The 19,653-nt window shown below is 29.0% G+C and overlaps 3 protein-coding genes across 3 annotated transcripts; 2 read left to right on the top strand and 1 right to left on the bottom strand.

Annotated features, from left to right (window-relative positions):
* Positions 1 to 3,806: 3,806 nt before the first annotated feature.
* Positions 3,807 to 9,119, top strand: LOC107623798 (GDSL esterase/lipase At1g28580). The gene is made up of 5 exons (XM_016326172.3): positions 3,807 to 4,169; positions 4,403 to 4,636; positions 6,477 to 6,628; positions 6,718 to 6,991; positions 8,742 to 9,119. Exons 1-5 carry the CDS (start codon positions 3,890 to 3,892, stop codon positions 8,981 to 8,983), a joined length of 1,182 nt encoding a protein of 393 aa, XP_016181658.1. The 5' UTR covers positions 3,807 to 3,889; the 3' UTR covers positions 8,984 to 9,119.
* Positions 9,120 to 14,618: 5,499 nt separating this feature from the next.
* LOC107622533 (GDSL esterase/lipase At1g31550) lies at positions 14,619 to 16,427 on the top strand. The gene is made up of 5 exons (XM_016324464.3): positions 14,619 to 15,047; positions 15,118 to 15,354; positions 15,449 to 15,597; positions 15,759 to 16,032; positions 16,143 to 16,427. Exons 1-5 carry the CDS (start codon positions 14,777 to 14,779, stop codon positions 16,376 to 16,378), a joined length of 1,167 nt encoding a protein of 388 aa, XP_016179950.1. The 5' UTR covers positions 14,619 to 14,776; the 3' UTR covers positions 16,379 to 16,427.
* Positions 16,428 to 16,552: 125 nt separating this feature from the next.
* Positions 16,553 to 18,661, bottom strand: LOC107622529 (F-box/kelch-repeat protein At3g23880-like). The gene is made up of 2 exons (XM_016324461.3): positions 17,336 to 18,661; positions 16,553 to 17,075 (listed from the first exon to the last, which is right to left on the bottom strand). The coding sequence occupies exons 1-2, from the start codon at positions 18,539 to 18,541 to the stop codon at positions 17,013 to 17,015; spliced, it is 1,269 nt and encodes a 422-aa protein (XP_016179947.1). The 5' UTR covers positions 18,542 to 18,661; the 3' UTR covers positions 16,553 to 17,012.
* Positions 18,662 to 19,653: the final 992 nt, after the last annotated feature.

The following is a 19,653-nucleotide window of genomic DNA, read 5'->3' as shown; positions in this document are numbered from 1 at the left end:
TGTATTATTAATCACAGACTTTAATGTCTTCCATTGCAGCAGGTATTTCTAGTTCTTGCAATTAAAAATTGATCTTTATAGATGCTGCTATTACCATCCTTAAATTTTTATTACAGTCTTTACAGGCCTTACCAAATGTTCCACCAGCAATGCCGATGCCGTTAATCACGAAAGTGAGATTTTGTCAAATCTTATGGTAGGAACACCATGGAAGACAGTTGCCAAAGAAGTAGGGAACACTTTTGGCATTGATTCATAAGCTTTTGTGATTGAAAAATTCTAAGAAAAGTGCGATTTGAATGGCTACCGGAAGATTTGAAGTGGGTCCGACTCGGCGGTGTTAGTGGCGGCGGTGACGAAGGCGATGAGATATTGAATAGGGAAAATTTTTTATATTATTTGTAAAAACCATGGAAACAATGGAAGAATGCCTAACAATGGAAGAAAGCCTTGATGATGTCCTCAATTCACTGGGATCTGGGTTCGTGATGGGCGTAACCAGATCCCCTTTCACTTTTTCAAGTCCCTTTGCATCTCTCAAACTCATATCACTGTCCGCCTCAATGCACACCGCGTCGGAGCAAGGTTGCCGCCTGGTGTGCCTTCTATAGTGCCTCCCATTATGCCTTATATTCTGTGTTTTATTTCTAAATATTATAAATAATTAATTATTATTGTTATTATCATTATATGAAATTATTTTAATATTTTCTTCTGGTAGGAGTTAGAGAGTCAGTATCCTATGGTTGGTGCAATGTTGGATGATTATTTGGAGAGTTTTTACTTTTTAATCATAGTCTGAATGCTCCACAATTCTCATTGATTTTTTGTTTGACTAATTTTTTTTATTATTTTTGTAAAAACAAAGAAAATACCTTCTACATTTCATCAATAGTTTTTATATTTTATTTCGTTTACAATTATAAGATATTTTGATAAGAAATATACTGTGTTTATTCTGTTTGACACCGAATTAATATACATGTTTTTATTAATTACATATCGTTAAATAACAAAGATATATGTTTTGTTAACTAAATATACAAAATATTAATAATATATCTTTTGTTGAAAATAAAAATAAAGGCCAAATATAAATTTATATCCAATAAGCCCAAACACAAATAAATTATTTTTGGATTATTAAAATTTTTTATAGCCCAACATTCACTCAACCCACTAAAACAGTTTTTTCAAAAAAAAATTCAAACCAGTCATTATATACTGGTTTACAATTAAAGTAAGTATTGGGCACATGTAATATTATGAAAAACTTATATCCAAAATTAATCTGAACCACACATTTAAAATATTTTTACTTGGTCCATCAAAGTCCAGAAAATACTTTTTCCATAAAGACATTCTCTAATATCATATAGGAAATGTTCATATGTTAACTATTGGTAGGCCAAACCAAAAATTGTTGAGATTGGACGAGATTTCTTTATTGTATGTCCGCATGAAGCACGAGGCAATAATTAGTAGGGCTTCTGTATGTAAAACTTTAGAATAAAATATAGGAAATATTCATTTTTAATCTTTAATATCAATAATGGATAACAGAATAATCATCACTATTCAATAGTGTGAGTGTGACCTACCCTTCCCACTTTTCACAATCTGCACGCATAAAGCAATTGAGATCAAACTGGCAGAAAACCAAAATCAGTGAAGCTTCAGAAATGACAACGCTGCCACGGCTTAACCTTCTTAATCAAAGTTTGCTTCCAGTGTAATATGACAAGTTGTACAGTTTGCTATATCTATCAGGTAGTTAATTAGCATTGTAATAATTGAGACTCATCATTATTGTCAAGCTTCATTATTCATTTTCCTCTCACTTTTCTCTGGTTCAACATGCTCTTCGCCACGTGGGTATATTTGTAAAATTTCGCTATAAAGATCGAAAGTGATGGGTAACTACCTTTTATGAATAAAAAGAATTGTGAGCATGGAACATCTGGTGAGGTAGGTGACAACTGATGAAGATGCGTGATACTGTACTGTTTTAAAATTGAGCAATGATATTCATCTGACTATGTTCTATATTGATGAAAATAGCAAAAAAGATTGCTTGCTTTAATTTGTTAAACGAGAATTACAATAGTAGAAATGGCAGATTAATTGTGTGAATTGTAGCTAACAGAATAATAAGCCTATATTGTGGTGGCAGTGTGAGATGATGACGTATTCAAGGCGTACAGAAGAATAAGCCTAAGCAAGAAGTGTTAGAGATTTAATAATTTTGTGATTTATAATCATTAATGATATTTTTAATAATATAAAATTTTATCTATTAATATAAAATTATTTATTTTTATTTTTTTAATTATTGTTTAAAATTTAATAAAATTGCTGGCTGTGTAAACTTTTACTAAGCGTATATTCGTTCGAGACTAGAACGCCTTTATATGCATCATCGATAAATGGTTGCAACTTGCAATGCAACGGAGATAGCGACGTTTTCTGAGTTGTTGGCAATTCCGGATAAATCGTAAATGTCAATGACTCATTTAATAACAACACATGGCCGACAATCCTCTTCTATTTTCTTCCTAGGAAATATTTAATTATTTTTAGATGTTAGCTTTTATTAGGTAATTTATTTTTTTTCTTCAAAAATCACTAGTGTGTGAAAAATTTTAGAATTTATAAATGAAAAATATCTTGATCAATATTTTCTTTTTATATTATTGATGTTTAGAGTATTAATAAAAAAATAATAAATTTTATTGTTCATATAATATTATTTTGTATATATTTTACTTATAAAATTATTTTATATCAATGAAAATCATCATAATATGATATTATGATATGATGTATTTAAAATATGTATAAATAAGAGTTGACTAAACACTCAAATTGGTCTAAAAAAATTTTAGAATGAGCACTTTACTCTCAATAATTTTTTATTTTTTGGATAGATTAATATCACTCTTTTAGTTAAATTTTTTAATTAATTTTATTATAAAATAATTAATTTTAAAAAATATTATTATAAGACAAACTAATTTCATTTAAATAATGAAAAGGCCAATGTTTGATTAGAGTAATTTTAGAGGAATTTTTAGAAAATAAAAATTTGTTAAAAATTAAAATGTTTGATCTAATTTGTTTTTATCCATGCGAGTGTTTACTCGATCATAAGAATTTAATTTTGATAAAAACTAGGATAAATTATTTTCATTATAGATTTTCGTAATACAATAAATGTATTGATATAATATATATTCTACAATAATAACTATAAAGTGACAGGTGTAGCATTGAAGTTATATGTAACACAGACATGGTCCCATATATAACTGAATACTTTTACATATTTATCTAAGATTAACTTAAGGTATTAAAAAATGAGGAAAAAAATACAAACTTTAATTAATACACATAATTTGATTTTATTTTTATCACAATTTATAACTGCTAGAAATATGTAAATCATTATTAAAGTCAATAAGTTATTTATAAAAAGAAATATTAACGAAAATTCATTTTATTGACCACTACTGTTCAGGTGAAAATGATTCCTAAGAAAGAACATGTATGTTAGGTGGTGTGTCAATTTTATGGTAAATATATATATGAACAACGATACTATATAATCAATAAATATTATATTTAATTAATAATAAATTATATTTATATTTATATTTATCAAAATTTTACATATTAATACGATTTACAATTTATATCTATATTTTTTTAAATTTACAGATATAAATTAATAAAATTTATTTATTAAAAATAATTTAATATTTATATTAATTAAATAATAACAAAAATATTAAAAAATTGTATCTCAATCGTAAAGGATTATAAAAGAGCGAAAGAGGAGGCCACTGAATTTTCAACACCCAGAGAATTGGAGGTGTGAGAGGGACAGCACATGGCTTCTTCATGGCTCAAGATTTTGACAGCACCGCTTCAGCTTCTTATCGTCCTCCTCCACGTGGCTGCTTCTTCCTCCGTTTCCAGCCGCTGCTTCACAACCATATACAGCTTCGGAGATTCCATTGCCGACACCGGAAACTTATACTTTGACATCAACACCGATCATCACATACCACCGTCGCAATCTCTGGTATTAAACCTTCCTTATGGTGAAACCTACTTCCATCACCCAACTGGAAGATGGTCTAATGGCCGCCTTATCATCGATTTCTTTGGTAGCATCTCGCTCGATCTTCTTTTTAATTGGTGAAAATTCAGGTGCAGTGGACTTCACGTGAAGTGGATAATTGAGAGTCACTAGATAATTTAACTAATTTGAGTAAATTTTCATCTATCTAACGATTTTTAACTATTAACTTCACGTGAAGTCAACTGCAGCTGAGTTTACACTTTCTCAATTATACTCTTTTAATAAAATTAAATAATATATGTGTAATTGTGTATATAGCTGAGCACATGGGAATTCCGCTGCTGAAACCTTACTTGGGAATCAAGAATGGCAAGATAAGAGATTGGAATCCCAAGGAGGAGGGAGTCAACTTTGCAGTTGGAGGTGCCACTGCTTTAGATCCCAGCTTCTTCGTGGATAAGGGTATAAATGATATTGCCACCAACTATTCTCTCGGAGTGCAGCTAGATTGGTTCCAACACTTGCTTCCTTCCATTTGTAATTCTTCTTCAGGTAATCATTTTTCCTTTTTCTCTCCCACTCTTCCTTCAGATTATTAGGAATGAAATATTATCATTTTGGTTTAATATTTTGTTAATAATAATAATTTATATTTATAGGCATTTATACACGTAAATCAATATATTTATAACGATCAAATAATAACTAAAATTACTGAACTACTAGAGTCTTCTTTACTGAACTACTAGGGCCTATTTGAAAATCTTAAAAAGTAACTTTTTTTTTTAGTTTTTGACTTATGAAAAGTAGTAGTATTAATGTTTGGTGTAATTTTCAAAACTAAATTACGATTTTTTAAGAAACTATTTAAGAGCTTATAGAGAAGTTAAAAAAAAATGACTTCTCTCGTAATACTACTATTTTTTACCACATTTTTATAAAATAAGCACTTTTAAAACTAAAAATTCAAATACAAAATAACTTATTTTAAAGCTACTTTTAATATAGTTATTTATTATTTAAACTATTTTTTCAAAAGAAACTTAATTAAGTTGTTTAACCAAACTGGACCTAAGCTAATTAAGGTCCTTTTAAAAAGATAGCTTAAATAATAAATAAATATATTAAAAGTAGTTTATAAATAAGTTATTTTGTGTTTAGATTTTTAGTTTTAAAAGTGTTTATTTTAAAAGAAATACGTGATAAAAAAAATTTATTATGAGAGAAATCATTTTTTTAACTTCTTTATAAACTTTTAAATAACTTTTTTAAAAGCTGTAATTTTTGCACTAAACATTAATACTACTATTTTTTATAAGATAAAAACTCAAAAAAATTATTTTTAAAATTTTACAAACAAGTATTAAGAAAGAAATTATTTTATAAGCGGTTCTTTTTGGCTTCAATAATTGTTTTATGGCAAAGAAAATTACATTTTACCTAAAAATAAAAATTATCTTCTGCAATAACATGATGTGAATTAAAGAAAAGCACATAAATAAAACAAAACATCAACAATTTTTTTGGGGACAAGGCCACGACATAAAAAAGTAATTATTTACTTTCTAGGAAAAGAGTTTTTTTTATTTATTTTTTTTTTTGGGAGAGTTGACAAGTCAAATTAAACAAACGAACCCACTACTAAACTTTTCATTATCCATTATGGTTAGACCTGAAGAATTAATTTATTTTCGTTTTCAGATGGGTGGTGTAAGAGTTTCTTTTTTATTGTTTATGATTGTGTTTTTTTTAATTCAAGAAATACTTAATTGTTTTATGCATGCTATTATCAATATATATTTTCAACGATAGAATGATAAAAGTTTCAAAAATACCTCTAAATTTTATTTTGTTTTAATTTTGTCCCAAAAATTTTTTATTTGCATCAAATATACCCTAATGGTTAATTTTTCAAAAAATTTAAAACCAATTCAACAACAATTTCATAAGAACAACCCTCAACACAAGTAAATCAAGCATAATTTTCATGCATTATTGTTAGATTAGTCTTAATTTTTTAAAAAATTTAGCCAGTAGGAGTATATTTGATGCAAATCGAAAATTTTTGGGACAAAATTGAAACAAAATAAAACTTAGCGGTATTTTTGAAATTTTTGTCAAACTTTCGAGACAAAAAGTCGTATGCTTTACCTTAAAATATATTTCATTAATTTTAATATTTTTAATATAAAGTCTAAAAATTTAATTAAAAAAATATAAATATCTAATTAAAATTTTGATAAGACTACATACACCAACAAACTAATTAAACCTAATAATAACAAAAGAAAACTAATTAAGTCGATGCAATATGAACAGCAGAATAGCTTAACTGTTTTTGGCAGTACTTAAAATAATATAAGTAAGGAGCAAATGTGATCTTATTTTGCAGGCTGTAAAGAAGTTCTTGGAAAGTCTTTGTTTTTTGTTGGGGAGATTGGTGGCAACGATCTCAACCATCCTCTCTTTCAGTATAAGAGTGTAGATGAAATAATGAGGACGTACGTGCCAAATGTGATAAATGAAATCTCTTCAACTATCAATGTATGTAATATTTTATTATTGAAATACAAATATAAATACATGCTACTATAACACATAATCGTCTCATTATTTTATATGATCGCTTTCAGAAATTAATTGATGTGGGGGCTCAAACTCTATTGGTTCCCGGAAACTTTCCTCTTGGATGCACTTTCTTCTATTTGAATATATACCATACTACTGACATGGGAGAGTATGATAATGCTGGTTGTCTCAAATGGTTAAATAAGGTTGCTAAAGATTACAACAAGAAGCTTTATGCTGAACTCAATCGACTTCAAGTGCTTCATCCACATACAAACATCATTTATGCAGATTATTATCATGCTGCCTTCTCATTATATCAATCTCCAAGCCTATTTGGTGCATAACTCATCTCTTATCTTTCTTTTGCTTATTGTATTGCTTATTTTGTTTAAAAGTTTAACCAAAGAGTTTTTTTTTTCCAGTAAATTTTTTGAAATTATTTTTTATATTAAATTTTAAATTTTAAATTCTAAATCTTAACCTTAATAAAGTTGGATTGGTGAGCGATTAGCTCACTTATTCTTTTAAACAAGTGTCGAAAATTCAAATACTACTTTAAAATTAGTTATTAACTTGTTAAATTAGTGATATCATAAAAAGACCTAAAGTATATATATACTAATATTTTTATCCGTAATAACATTATAGGAATATAATCTTTTAAAATTACGTCAATTTTGTTCTGACATTATAGATTATGATACAAAATATTTATAGAATCAAATTACTTTTACAAAAAGGTTGTAAGGAACAAAAGTCCCCGTCGACTAAGAAGACTAGGATCTCCATAAATAAAAAAAATCAAAATAATAAGATTTTTAGTTATTATTTTTATGTGAAAGAGTTTAATTTTTTTAATATTTGTTATCTAAAATTTGAAAAAATTAGCATGTATAATTTTACATTTGATTAGGTGTTAAGTCTGTTGCATAAATAAAAATAATAATTTTTATACTTGCTATTTAAAAATAATTTTTTTCTCTATATGTATATAAAAATATAATTAGATATTAGCATAAAAATTATATTGATAGTTATAAAATTAATTTAAAATTAATTTTTTTAACAATATAATTGAATCTTGATTATAATTTTTAATTACAACATTAGTATTCTCTTCAAATTATATGTAATAAATATTTGAAGAAAAAAATAAAAAAATATAAATTAAAAAGATAAACGGTGAATACTTAAAATTAAATAAAAAACCAAAAACATGTATATAATAATAATATTTTTATTTGAATTATATTATTTTATTAATTTTATTTTTTGTAGAACAGAAAGATAAAGAAAAATAGAAAATAACAGAAAAGAGAGAAAAAGATAAAGAATAAGAGAGAAAATTTGTTAATTTTAGAAAAAAAAATATTTTAATTGTAATGAAAAAATATTTGGTGACATTTTGATTTGTTAAATTATTAATATAAAATATAAATTGTAAATTATATATAGAGTGAGAAGGATAGATAGAAATAGAAAAAGGGAGAGAAGTAGATAAGGAAATGTAAGAAGGGAGTTTATTAATTTTGGAGAAAAATATTTTCTCTCAATTTTAATAAAAAAGTGTCGTGTGATAGATTTTAGTTATTAAATTAGTTAATAATATATAATAAAATATATAATATAGCTATATTTTAATTTTAATTTTAATACAATTAAAAAATATCATGTTTCATATTTTGATTGTCAAATTTATAATTAGTCATTGATAATAATATATAAGAGAAATAAAGTGAACGAAAGAATGAGAAAAATAAAAAAAAAAAGAAAAGAGAATTCTTTAATTTTTTTAAAAAAAAAATTAGTTTCAATTATAATAAAAGAATAACATTTGACACATTCTAATTATAAAATTAATAAGATAAAATAATAGATTTTTTGCGATCTCGTTGAGATTATTCACCGGTCACCATATGCATGTGTTTCATGTGGTGGTTATTTAATTTTGGCTTCCAATATAATGTACTATCCCATGTTTTGTTTATTATTTCCTATATATAATATTAGATTTACAATACAATGGAGGATCTCGTGGTTAATTAATTATCAATAATTGTACCGTTGTTTCTTCGTGCTAATGCAGGATTCACAAATTCAACTCAAAATGCTTGCTGTGTTCCTGAAAATGCGAATTATAATTACGATTCTTCGGTGCGTTGTGGAGATCCAACGGTGATTGCTTGTGATGATCCATCCAAATATATTTCATGGGATGGTATACACTTAACTGAAGCAGCATATAAATGGATTGCCAAAGCTCTATTGAAAGGTTTATACACTAAGCCTAAAATTAGTATCTCATCATCATGTGATTCAGTGATATGATGTTACCACATTTACCCTAGTTTTGGTATGTATATATATATTAGCTCCTATTTTTAATTTAGAGGTTTTAATATTAAACTCTACCATACCTTGAGATCAGCCATTGTCCTGTATTGTTATATGTTCTCCCGAAAAATATTCCTACACAAGAATTGGTCATTATATTAACGGATCGGAAATATTTGGTAACTAAAGAAAATCAGCCAAAAATAGTCATATCTTGTCTTATTTAATATTCATTAATTATTACGATAATTAATTAATGTTAAATAAGATAAATTCTGACTATTTTTTATTTTTGTCTACCTAACATTACCCATTATTAATTACTACTGTGTAAGAATTGGGAACAATGTATTGTTTGTAATATAAATGTAATAAAATTGAGTATGTGGTTGGTGTGTTGATAAGCATTACCCTAAAGTAAGAATTTTAAATTATTTCAGATAATTATTCTTTACGTCCTTATCATGGTCGACCTTCCACTTCCTTATTTTTCTGAAATTGCTAAAGCTTCCAAAAAGAAGTGCAAGAATTAATAAGTTTATTAAACCACTTAAAAATTAAGTTTGAATCATTCACTAATTAAATAAAATTATTTATTATATTTATCTATCATTTTTATTTTAACTGATGCCTAAATTTTTGGATACATCATTGTGTACTTGTACAAAAGATATATGCGTATTTATTTATTTTTTAAGAAAGTGTGCTACTCATTAATATTAACAATTGAAAATAATAAAAATATTAATATAAAAAGGATGGAGATATTTGGATTCATATTCAAGATGAATAATTGAGCATAGATTTTTAAGGGTAAATAATTGACAAAACCATTAGTTTCTCGCAGTAAATAACGATGCAAACGCACGTATAATTGTTTTTATAGAAAACTGATACTTAAAAATTATTATATTTTAATTTAATTAAATATATCAAATCATCTAATTTTGTAGTTAATTATTAATTTCACGTAAATATAATTGTAGATAAGTTTTTAAAAAATAAAAATTCAGGTGCAATTAACTTAGTTGATAACAAGTTAATAGTTAAATTAGTCCTTAAAAGATAAAATATTTTTTAAATTCGTCTCCTGAAAGAATTTTTTTAATCAAATTGGTTCCTTAAAGATTACAAATTAATCATATCTATCATTCATTTTTTCCACTCATAATTTTCGTCAACGATTAATGATGTGAAATGCTAACTAATAGCATATATGATATATAACATATTCAATTATGAGACATTGACTAAATATGTTTACGAAAATCTAACAAATTTTGTCACTTAGGTCATATTAGGAATAGAATTTTTGTAATTAGAGAAAATGACTAAATAAATAAATTTTCATAAATATATTTGGTCAATATCTAATTAGACATATCAGATATTATATATGTTATTAATTAACGTTTTACAACATTAATATTTGGAGAAAATTGTTAATAAAGTGACCGAAAAATAAATATAATTAATTCACAATTTTTGAATGATAAATTTGATTAAAAAATTTTTTAAGAATAAATTTAAAAAATGTCTTATTTTTTAAAAATTAATTTGACTATTAATTCATTGATAGCTAAGAGTTATTAACTGTATTTGAATTTCATAATTGTACTTGCCACGTGCCAATAATGCAGATAGAAAGGTCCATGCCCATGGACAGATCTAAGTAACCAGCCAGTGATTGAATGGTTGCCATAAAGAAGGGGGTGAATTATGGGTATGGTCCACTTCTAGTAAATTAAATATGAGAAATATTTATAAAATGATAATTAATTTGGTGGAAACTAAAGTGTTCGGCAAAACTTAAAAAATAAAAGAATTGCACACAAATTTACTTACCTGTTAGTTGAAATCAGTATATATTTTGGTGATGCTTATTAATAGTTAAGAGTAGGGGGATTGAATCTTAGTATTTTTTTTGTTTAGTAACATTTGTTATCTTTTTGATTTGATTGAGGAGATATTTCTATTTTTTGTCTCGTAACTAGTGAAGAGATATTTTTTAATTTTGTCTCATACGAACAGAATCAGAAATTGAGTAGAAGAGAAAGAGAGAATCACATCTAAAAGTATCTTGGTTCAGCTGCTAAGTGCAGTGCAGCCTACATCCAGTTTCCATCACAACAATGATAAAATTTCACTATAATCAGACAGATTATAGACACCAATTCTCCCTAGGAACTACCCTTCCTATTTGGGACAAGTCTAGAATCTATCTCCAATCCTGAACTTGACTTGGTCACCTACCAAGCTTTCAACTGCTAAGTGCTAACCCAACTTGCAAGGAGATTCTCACAGAATCATGATACACAATACATAGATGTACAAAGGACCTCTAAGACACCTATGACTTTTTCTTTAATTTTGTACACTGTCTTTTTTCGCTCACTGATTTTTTCTTACAAATCACACTGTTTGCCTTTTTTTACCATGAGACTCAAGACAGACAAAACTTAAAGAAAATACAAAATGAAACCCATTGAAGGAGAAGAACTTCTGTTAGCTTGGGTAGTTATAAGAACTCTGTGCTTTCCACTCTTTTCTCCTTACTTCAAGTTTTGACTGTTCACCCTTATTATAGAAAGAGAAGCCTCAAAGGTTGAAACGGTTGAACCGAGCCAACTTCTTCTTCTTCAACATCAAACTGGTTCGGACAGAGAGAGAAGAGAGGGAACCGAACGCTAAAACCAACATGCAATTACCTCTCTGTCATTCCTTCTCATCAAGTTTTATCAATCTGAGCATTCCATATTGACTTGGTCCCCAAGAAGGATTTCTGACCCTTGATGAGTGCTTAATCATTGACAGCTCATCCTGCTCCACTTCTGCTCCACTTCTGCTTCCTCCTCCATGTAGCTACAGTAGCTACCTTCTGTGATGGATGACCACAAAATAGAGACGAGCCATATCCCAGGGATCTTCTTCTCTAACCAAGTTGGATCTTCCACCATTTTTAGGCATGGTGATCTTGAGACTTCTTCACAACTTCTTACCATAAGTGGCAAAGATCTCAACCACGCCTTACTGTTGATCTTCTTTTTGCAAGGGCCATCATCACCTTAGCCCTTTTCTTGCTTGTCCATAACTTCTGCTTCCTTTTTCTGATTACTTGCTTATACTATTTTCTTCTTTGACAGTGAGGTGGCCGACTATAAAGAGAGAAGAGTGAAAAAGCTTTCAAAGGAAATAAAAAAGGAAATTAAAATCAACTACATTCAATTAAAAACCCACTTCTCTTTTCCATGTCTTGTAACGTGTAGAAATTAAATGCCATCAAATCAATTGTATTTTCTTTTTTATGTTACAAATGTCTGCATTAAATTCATTTAATCAAATTTTGGATTTCATCAAATGAAGGGTGTGGCATTTGTGGAAGTATATAGTCTTTGCTTTCTCTCTTTTTCAATTTTGGACCAACCACTTTGTTGGTCTTGTAACAATAAGTAATTGGACTTGCTCAATAAATTCTGACCCAACTAACATAATAATTCAGCCATATATCATATATCCTTTTTGTACCAATACTGAATATTTTGTTAACAATTTTGGGTTTCAAATTTCTTTATGCCCAATTGCTAAGTCTGCAAGCAACAAAATTATTAATCAACATATGTGATTCAAAATTTAAATTAATAATTTTGTAATTAATTATTTTAATAATGTTTGATCATCATCATATTAATTTTAGAGTTTTCCAAACTCATCACTTGAGATGGTGTACACTTAACTGAAGAAGCATATAAATGGGTTAATAATTAAATTAGTCTTTTGAAAAATAAGATTTTTTAAATTCATTCTTAAAATATTTTTTTAATTAAATTAATCCTTCAAATATTGCGAATTAATCATATTTGTCCTTCAATTACTCCATTAACAATTTTTTTTCAAAAGTTTATGTTGTAAAACGTTAATTGATAACATATATTATACCTGATATGTCTAATTAGATATTGACCAAATATGTTTATGAAAATCTATTAATTTAGTCATTTTTTTCAATTACAAAAATTTTATTCCTAATATGACCTAATAACTAAATTTGATAGATTTTCATAAACATATTTAGTCAACGTCTAATTAAACATGTTATATGTTATGTATATTATCAGTTAATATTTCACATCATCAATCGTTAACGAAAATTATAAATGGAGAAAATGAAAGACAGATATGATTAATTCGTAATTTTTAAAGGATCAATTTGATTAAAAAAATCTTTCAAAAATAAATTTAAAAAATATTTCATTTTTCAGAGACTAATTTAATTAATTTGACTATTAATCCGCATATAAATGGATTGCCAAAGGTTTACTAGAAGGATCATTTACTAACCCTAAAATTAGGATCTCATGTGATGTGACTCAGACACAATGATATACTTTTTAGGGTACACAGAAACAACAAAAGTCTGTTCGGTTTTAGCATGCATGACTGTTCTGTTTCCTAATAAGGTAATTAAGCACATATCTCAACAAACTCCTTTTTCTGTGATCATTTACTAACCCTAAAATTAGGATCTCATGTGATGCGACTCGGACACAATGATATACTTAATGTGTGTACACAGAAACAACAAAAGTCTGTTCGGTTTTAGCATGCATGACTGTTCTGTTTCCTAATAAGGTAATTAAGCACATATCTCAGCAAACTCCTTTTTCTGTGGAGGTTTTAAAAGAATTTCACATGTTGTTATCAACTAATGTACAGTAGTGTTGTCAATTTGCCACTAAAAATATCCCTGCACAAGTGATTTATTTAAATTAAAATACAAAATTTGAATTTATAAATGTGTAAAAATGTCAATTATTTAAAGTTTAAACTAAAACACTTATTTATTTTGATTTTTTGATATTTTTTAATTTAAATACAAAATATTTTTTATTAATATTTATATTTTAAAATTAATATAAAATAAATTTAAAAATAAAAAATATAAATAAACTGTATATGAAAATTGGCCTCATGGGGTAACGAGTCGAATTAATAATATAGCCTTTATCCGAAAGTCATTGTTGTGATGTCCAAAAAAAAGAAAAGGCGATTGTAGTGCGGCTGGCCACTGAAAACATCTGGTCACCAACTACCTTTGACCACCGCATCGATATCCATGCATAGAGGGTTGTAGCCTTGTAGCTGTAGGTAATTTAGGAGAGTAAATTTTCTTCATTGAAAAAAAAAAAAAATTGGATGGTGTCTAATATTAAATTTAATCTTTTATTTTTTTATATTTATTTTTTATCTTACTTATAAAATTAAAAGTGATATATCATAATTTATAAAATTCATTTCCGTGATTCACGAGGAAGAAGTGAGTTAATGACTCTTGTTTTTTTTTTGTTGGTTGGAAAATGGGGTGCACAAGTGGAAGATTGACACTTATTGGCATTTGGCACTCACTTAAGACACTTATTAGTGTATTACAAACCCATGTGTCATTTGTGTGCTTTGCTCTCTTCACTATTCCAATCCAATAATGCTTTTGCTGTTTAAGTTTTGTTTAGTTTTAATAATATCAAAATGTCAACAGGTTAATCCTACTAAAATTATTAAGAAACATTTTCTTAATAAAAATATATTTCCATTATTTTAATACCATATGTTTAGCGTGGGGAGGGTGCGGACTCGGGAGTTGGTGGTAGACATAAATTATTAGAATATATCGTGTTAGTCGTACCAACTACCAACGTGCTTCGGTGCTTCCTGAGTTTAGAATAATCCGAATAAAGAAAATAGAAAAATAATGTAAGAACTTTACCTTCAGAATTAGATAGCAGAATTCGCATGGCTAAGGCGACTGCTGCTTCTTCTTCTTGGGTTTGGTTTCTATCAGTAGCAGCTCTTATTCATACGAGCACGGCTAGTGCTTCAAGCCGGTGCTATAGTGCAATATACAGCTTCGGAGATTCCATTGCTGACACCGGAAACTTATACTATGACACTGAAGACCTATCACCTTCCACATATCTGGTTTTGGACCCTCCATATGGAGACACCTTCTTTCATTTTCCCACTGGAAGATTTTCTGATGGCCGACTTATCATCGATTTCCTTGGTAATAACTAATAACATAACCGTCGTCCCTTCTCTCTCTCTTGTTCTTATGTTCTTCTTTGTGTTTGCAGCTGAGCAGATTGGGGTTCCATTGCTAAAACCTTACCTGGGAATCAAGAAAGGGAAGATAAAAGATTGGAACTCATTGGAGGGAGTGAACTTTGCAGTTGGAGGTGCCACTGCTTTGGATATTAGCTTCTTTGTGGAGAAGGGTCTCTATGACGTTCTTGTTCCCACCAACTATTCTCTGGGGGTCCAGTTTGATTGGTTCATGGACTTGCTTCCTTCTATCTGTAACTCTTCTTCAGGTAATAATCTTCCAGTTGTTCTTTTCAATTGGGCACAGGCAAGCTGCAATAATGCTCCAGTTGAAACTTATGGGATAGTCCTCTAATTTTGCAGGGTGTAAACAAGTTTTTGGGAGCTCTTTGTTTCTTGTGGGTGAGATTGGTGGCAATGATTTCAACTATCTTTTCTTTCTAGGCAGGCCTATAGAAGAAGCCACCACATATGTACCACTTGTGATTAATAAAATCTCTTGGGCCATCAATGTAAGAGTTTTGGAAGCATTAATACATTTGAATATCTTATGAAGCAAGCATTTAAGATAATTATATAAAATCTGAGAGTATCTTATGAAGCCAGCATTTAAGAATTATTTTGAATCATAATCCATATATAACTCTACCTTGGTGAGTTTTATGATTGTCAGAAATTGATTGATTTGGGGGCTCAAACTCTCGTAGTTCCCGGAAACTTCGCTCTCGGATGCAGCTTTTTCTATTTGAGAAATCACCCCAGTACTGATGTGGAGGATTATGATGAAGCTGGATGTTTGAAGTCCTATAACAATTTTGCTGACTACTATAACAACCAACTTCTTGCTGAATTAAATCGGCTTCGACAGCTTCACCCCGGTGTTAATATCATCTATGCAGATTATTACCATGCTTCCCTGCAATTATATCAATCTCCAACACAATTTGGTACTTAACTCTTCTTTTTTCTGCATAATTTCTTGAATGATATATCATCTTTGAACAATCACATATGATTCTATTATTCCTCATAAGTTGTGGTTTGTTTGTGCTATCAGGATTCACAAAATCGATTCTAGATTCTTGCTGTCCACTTGCGAATGCAAACTATCACAATGCACCGGTGAAGCACTGTGGTGAACCGGGGTTGATTAGTTGTAATGATCCATCCCAGTTCATAACTTGGGATGGTGTACACTTAACTGAAGCAGCATATAAACGGATTGCCAAAGGTTTACTAAAAGGATCATTTACTAACCCTAAAATTGGGATCTCATGTGATTCAGACATATGATATTCTTAATGTGTACACTCAAATAATAAAAGCCTGTTCTGTTTTAGCATGCATGTCTGTTCTGTTTCCTAATAAGGTAATCAAGCACATATCTCAACCAACTCCTTTCTATGGAGGTTTTACAAGGATTCACATGCTACAAGGCTTCTTATCAGATACAACAAAAAATAAGTTGAAAATAGAAAATTTAACGTGGTTCAATTAACCTACCGTGAAAGAAAGACCTAGGAGCACATGCTCTATGAACAGTGAAGAATTCAATTCAAGTGGCAAGCACAAATATCCCAGCTGTAATCCCAACAAACAAGATACTGAAATACTTACTACTAAAGACCAAACTGAATTGACAAATTAACAATTAGTTTACATGTTAAATCTCTCATTCTGATGTGTGAGATTCTGCGTAGACATAGTAACTCAACCAAGGCAATATTGAATAAAGATCAAGTAGAAAATATAAGAGATTGGATTCTACTAGAGGAAAGTAGGAAACTCTATCTGCACTTTCAAATGTTCCAGTTTTTCACATTCATAGTTGGAACGGAAATCATACTTTAATGCAAAAGCAAAATAAAACAAAGTTCCCTAGAAGCTTCTTCCAGCTGAACTTGCCAACACTTTATTTACAACATAATTAAGTGTCTCTGTTGAGTCGTTCTCTTTCCTTGTTTGACATCGATCTTGTGATTCTGATGGCCTATAGAAAAGAGAAGCACGGAATTAGACATGAAAAAAAGAAATAGCTTAAAACCCCTCACCACAAGAATAGGCTTCAGGAAGCAAGACAAGACAGTGATCAATTATTCCATAAGCATTGATAAATTCAAACAGCCAAAAGCCGCATCTGATTGCAACTTGATGCATAATGCATCTTGCTAGGTATTTTTAATTAATCACAAAGCAATGAAAACTATGAGGAATAACAATAGTGCAATCCTTAGGAGAATAGTTACATACCATTTTCTTCTTCTTATCCTTAATCTCACTAGGGACTCGCACGAGACTCTCTGTGTATACAATGTACCGACGAGAACGACCTTTAAATTGTTCCAGATGAGGATACTCAAGACATTGGAATTGGAAGAGCTCTCGTCTGACATCATATTTGACAAACCATAAGTTAGATATCGGAAAAGACCGTAGTGCAACAATGTCACTACCATTGGATAAGCATAGAGGCGCAGATCCACCACTAAAAAACTGATAGAAAATCCAAGATGAATGCACTTTGTATTCTTTCATCACCCATATGTTAGTTTTACCGTATTCATAAGAATACAAGGCCAGGCACCCTCCTAGTAGGGCGAGAAGAGTGGGATTGAGATAACCCATCACTTGTTCAGGCATAGATATGGTTGAGAAACTTCTTTCCTTCAAATCAAATATAAGAATACTATAATCTCTAACTCTAAGAGTGCGGGATGACCAATGAATAGCGCCATTCAAGAAGAACCCACGAGATTTCCAGTTGCTACTACCCAAGGGTTTGGAGAGTGCAAAATCAAGATTAGTCCATGAATTGGTTCTCAAAGACAAGCAATCAAAGTGCTCTTGGCCATTCTTATCCTGAGAAGCTACAACAACTAAGTAGTCATCCTGTGAAACATCATAACCAAATCCATACAAACACGCACTAACGGGAAACATAAAGTTCTTGCGGTCACTACGAGAAACAATGTGAGAGTAGGAAACTCTTTTGCTGGATCCAATTACTGGGTTCCATACGATAAAAAAATGCGGGGCTCGGTGTAAGAGAACAAGCCCTCTGCAGGAGCACATAACTTCAAAATCAAAAGGTGTGTTCGTCTCGAAAGGGAGAGATACCTCTTTTGCTGCAGTAGCACGCTTGTGGCGGTGAAATACTGCGTCAATGTCAACGGAGCAAGCCTTGGAGTAGTCATTTATGAAGAGGCATACATGGGTGGGTGCGGCAGAGAAGTGAACATGTGATTTCGCAAAGTCGGGATCGGAAATGAGAGCGTTCCAAAGCTTCGAAACACACTTGAGGCGACCGAGATGTTTGAGCGGAACCCTCACTAGGATTCTGTGAATCAGCTCAAGAGGGAAAATGTCGTCAATGCTCTTGCTCTTGTGATTCTCATTCAGCTGTTGCTTCTTCTTCTTCTTCTCCATAGTCGATTGCCTCTGCTTCTTCTTATCCATGCTTGGAAATTGAAATCGAATGCTGTGCTTTTCGCAATTTATATAGCAATTCACTCAGCCCCCGATTTGAAATTGCGTTGAAAACAGAAAAGGGAAGAATCTCTGACCAAAAAAAGATAAGGGAAGAATCACTTCCCAATTGGATATTGGGAAAAACAATATTTTTTAAAATTATTTAAAAAGTTATTTAACATTTAGATCATACTTAATTTTTTTTAATATTAAAAGTATTTGTAATTTTATTTGAATAAAAAATAATTTTTTAATTAAGTAACATAAAAGACATATTAAAAAATAAAATTTGTATGATTTTTTATTCTTAAAAAGTTTTTAAACTATATTCATAATTATACAAAGACAAGATATTTTTATTGCAATTACATATAACTAAAAAAATTTATACAACTGTGATGGGAATAGGAAAAGAAAAAATTTTAGAATTAAAATAAAACTCATAATTGACTATAAACAATAAAAAAAATAATGCTCTAAAATTAGTCTAAACAAAAAAAAAATGTACTTGGAAAATATGCTACTAAATAAAATTGAGCCTTGAAAAGTATTTTTGGTTTGATGCTAAGCGAAAAATTTTTGAGAGGATATATGGTAAAAAAGTTGGTAAAGTAGTAAAATGAAAATTTTATTATTACTAAATTTATAATTTTAATTGTATATAAATTTTATTATTTTAATTTAAAGATAGTTAAACATTTAGTTCTTTATTTTGTCTATTATAAAAAAGCTCATAATTAACCATAAAAAATTAGAAAATAAAACTCTAAAATTAAATATGATGGGAGAAACAAATATACTTGAAAGATGTGCTACTAGTGGAATTTAGTTTTGAAAAGTATTTTTGTAACCTACAGAGTAAATGTGGAGAGAAATTAGGATTAAAAAAAGTATTTTTATAATTATCAAAATTATTTATTTAGTTCAATCTCTTTTGTGAAGTCATTAAAAATCTTTTAATAATAGTAAGTTTTTTTAAATAGAAATAGGTTCTCTTAATCTTTTTGTTTTGTCAATAATAATTTTTTATTATTAATTTTTTTTCCATCCTACTTAAAAATATCTGATTCCTGATTAGAGATCATATTTTATAAAATAAT

The sequence above is a fragment of the Arachis ipaensis genome, chromosome B10 (genome assembly GCF_059453495.1).
Source record: "Arachis ipaensis isolate K30076 ecotype BB chromosome B10, ASM5945349v1, whole genome shotgun sequence".
NCBI classification, from domain to species: domain Eukaryota; kingdom Viridiplantae; phylum Streptophyta; class Magnoliopsida; order Fabales; family Fabaceae; genus Arachis; species Arachis ipaensis.
The sequence above is the reverse complement of the archived record's forward strand: the minus strand, read 5'-3'. Positions and strand labels throughout refer to the sequence as shown.

Excerpts from the sequence above, each read along its gene's own strand:
- LOC107623798 (XM_016326172.3), top strand. The coding sequence starts at position 3,890 with ATGGCTTCTTCATGGCTCAAGATTTTGACAGCACCGCTTCAGCTTCTT. Across the intron at positions 4,637-6,476 it reads CATTTGTAATTCTTCTTCAG|GCTGTAAAGAAGTTCTTGGA; the intron begins GTAATCATTTTT and ends CTTATTTTGCAG. Across the intron at positions 6,629-6,717 it reads AAATCTCTTCAACTATCAAT|AAATTAATTGATGTGGGGGC; the intron begins GTATGTAATATT and ends GATCGCTTTCAG.
- LOC107622533 (XM_016324464.3), top strand. The coding sequence starts at position 14,777 with ATGGCTAAGGCGACTGCTGCTTCTTCTTCTTGGGTTTGGTTTCTATCA. Across the intron at positions 15,048-15,117 it reads ACTTATCATCGATTTCCTTG|CTGAGCAGATTGGGGTTCCA; the intron begins GTAATAACTAAT and ends TTGTGTTTGCAG. Across the intron at positions 15,355-15,448 it reads TATCTGTAACTCTTCTTCAG|GGTGTAAACAAGTTTTTGGG; the intron begins GTAATAATCTTC and ends CTAATTTTGCAG.
- LOC107622529 (XM_016324461.3), bottom strand. The coding sequence starts at position 18,541 with ATGGATAAGAAGAAGCAGAGGCAATCGACTATGGAGAAGAAGAAGAAG. Across the intron at positions 17,076-17,335 it reads AGGATAAGAAGAAGAAAATG|GCCATCAGAATCACAAGATC; the intron begins GTATGTAACTAT and ends TCTTTTCTATAG.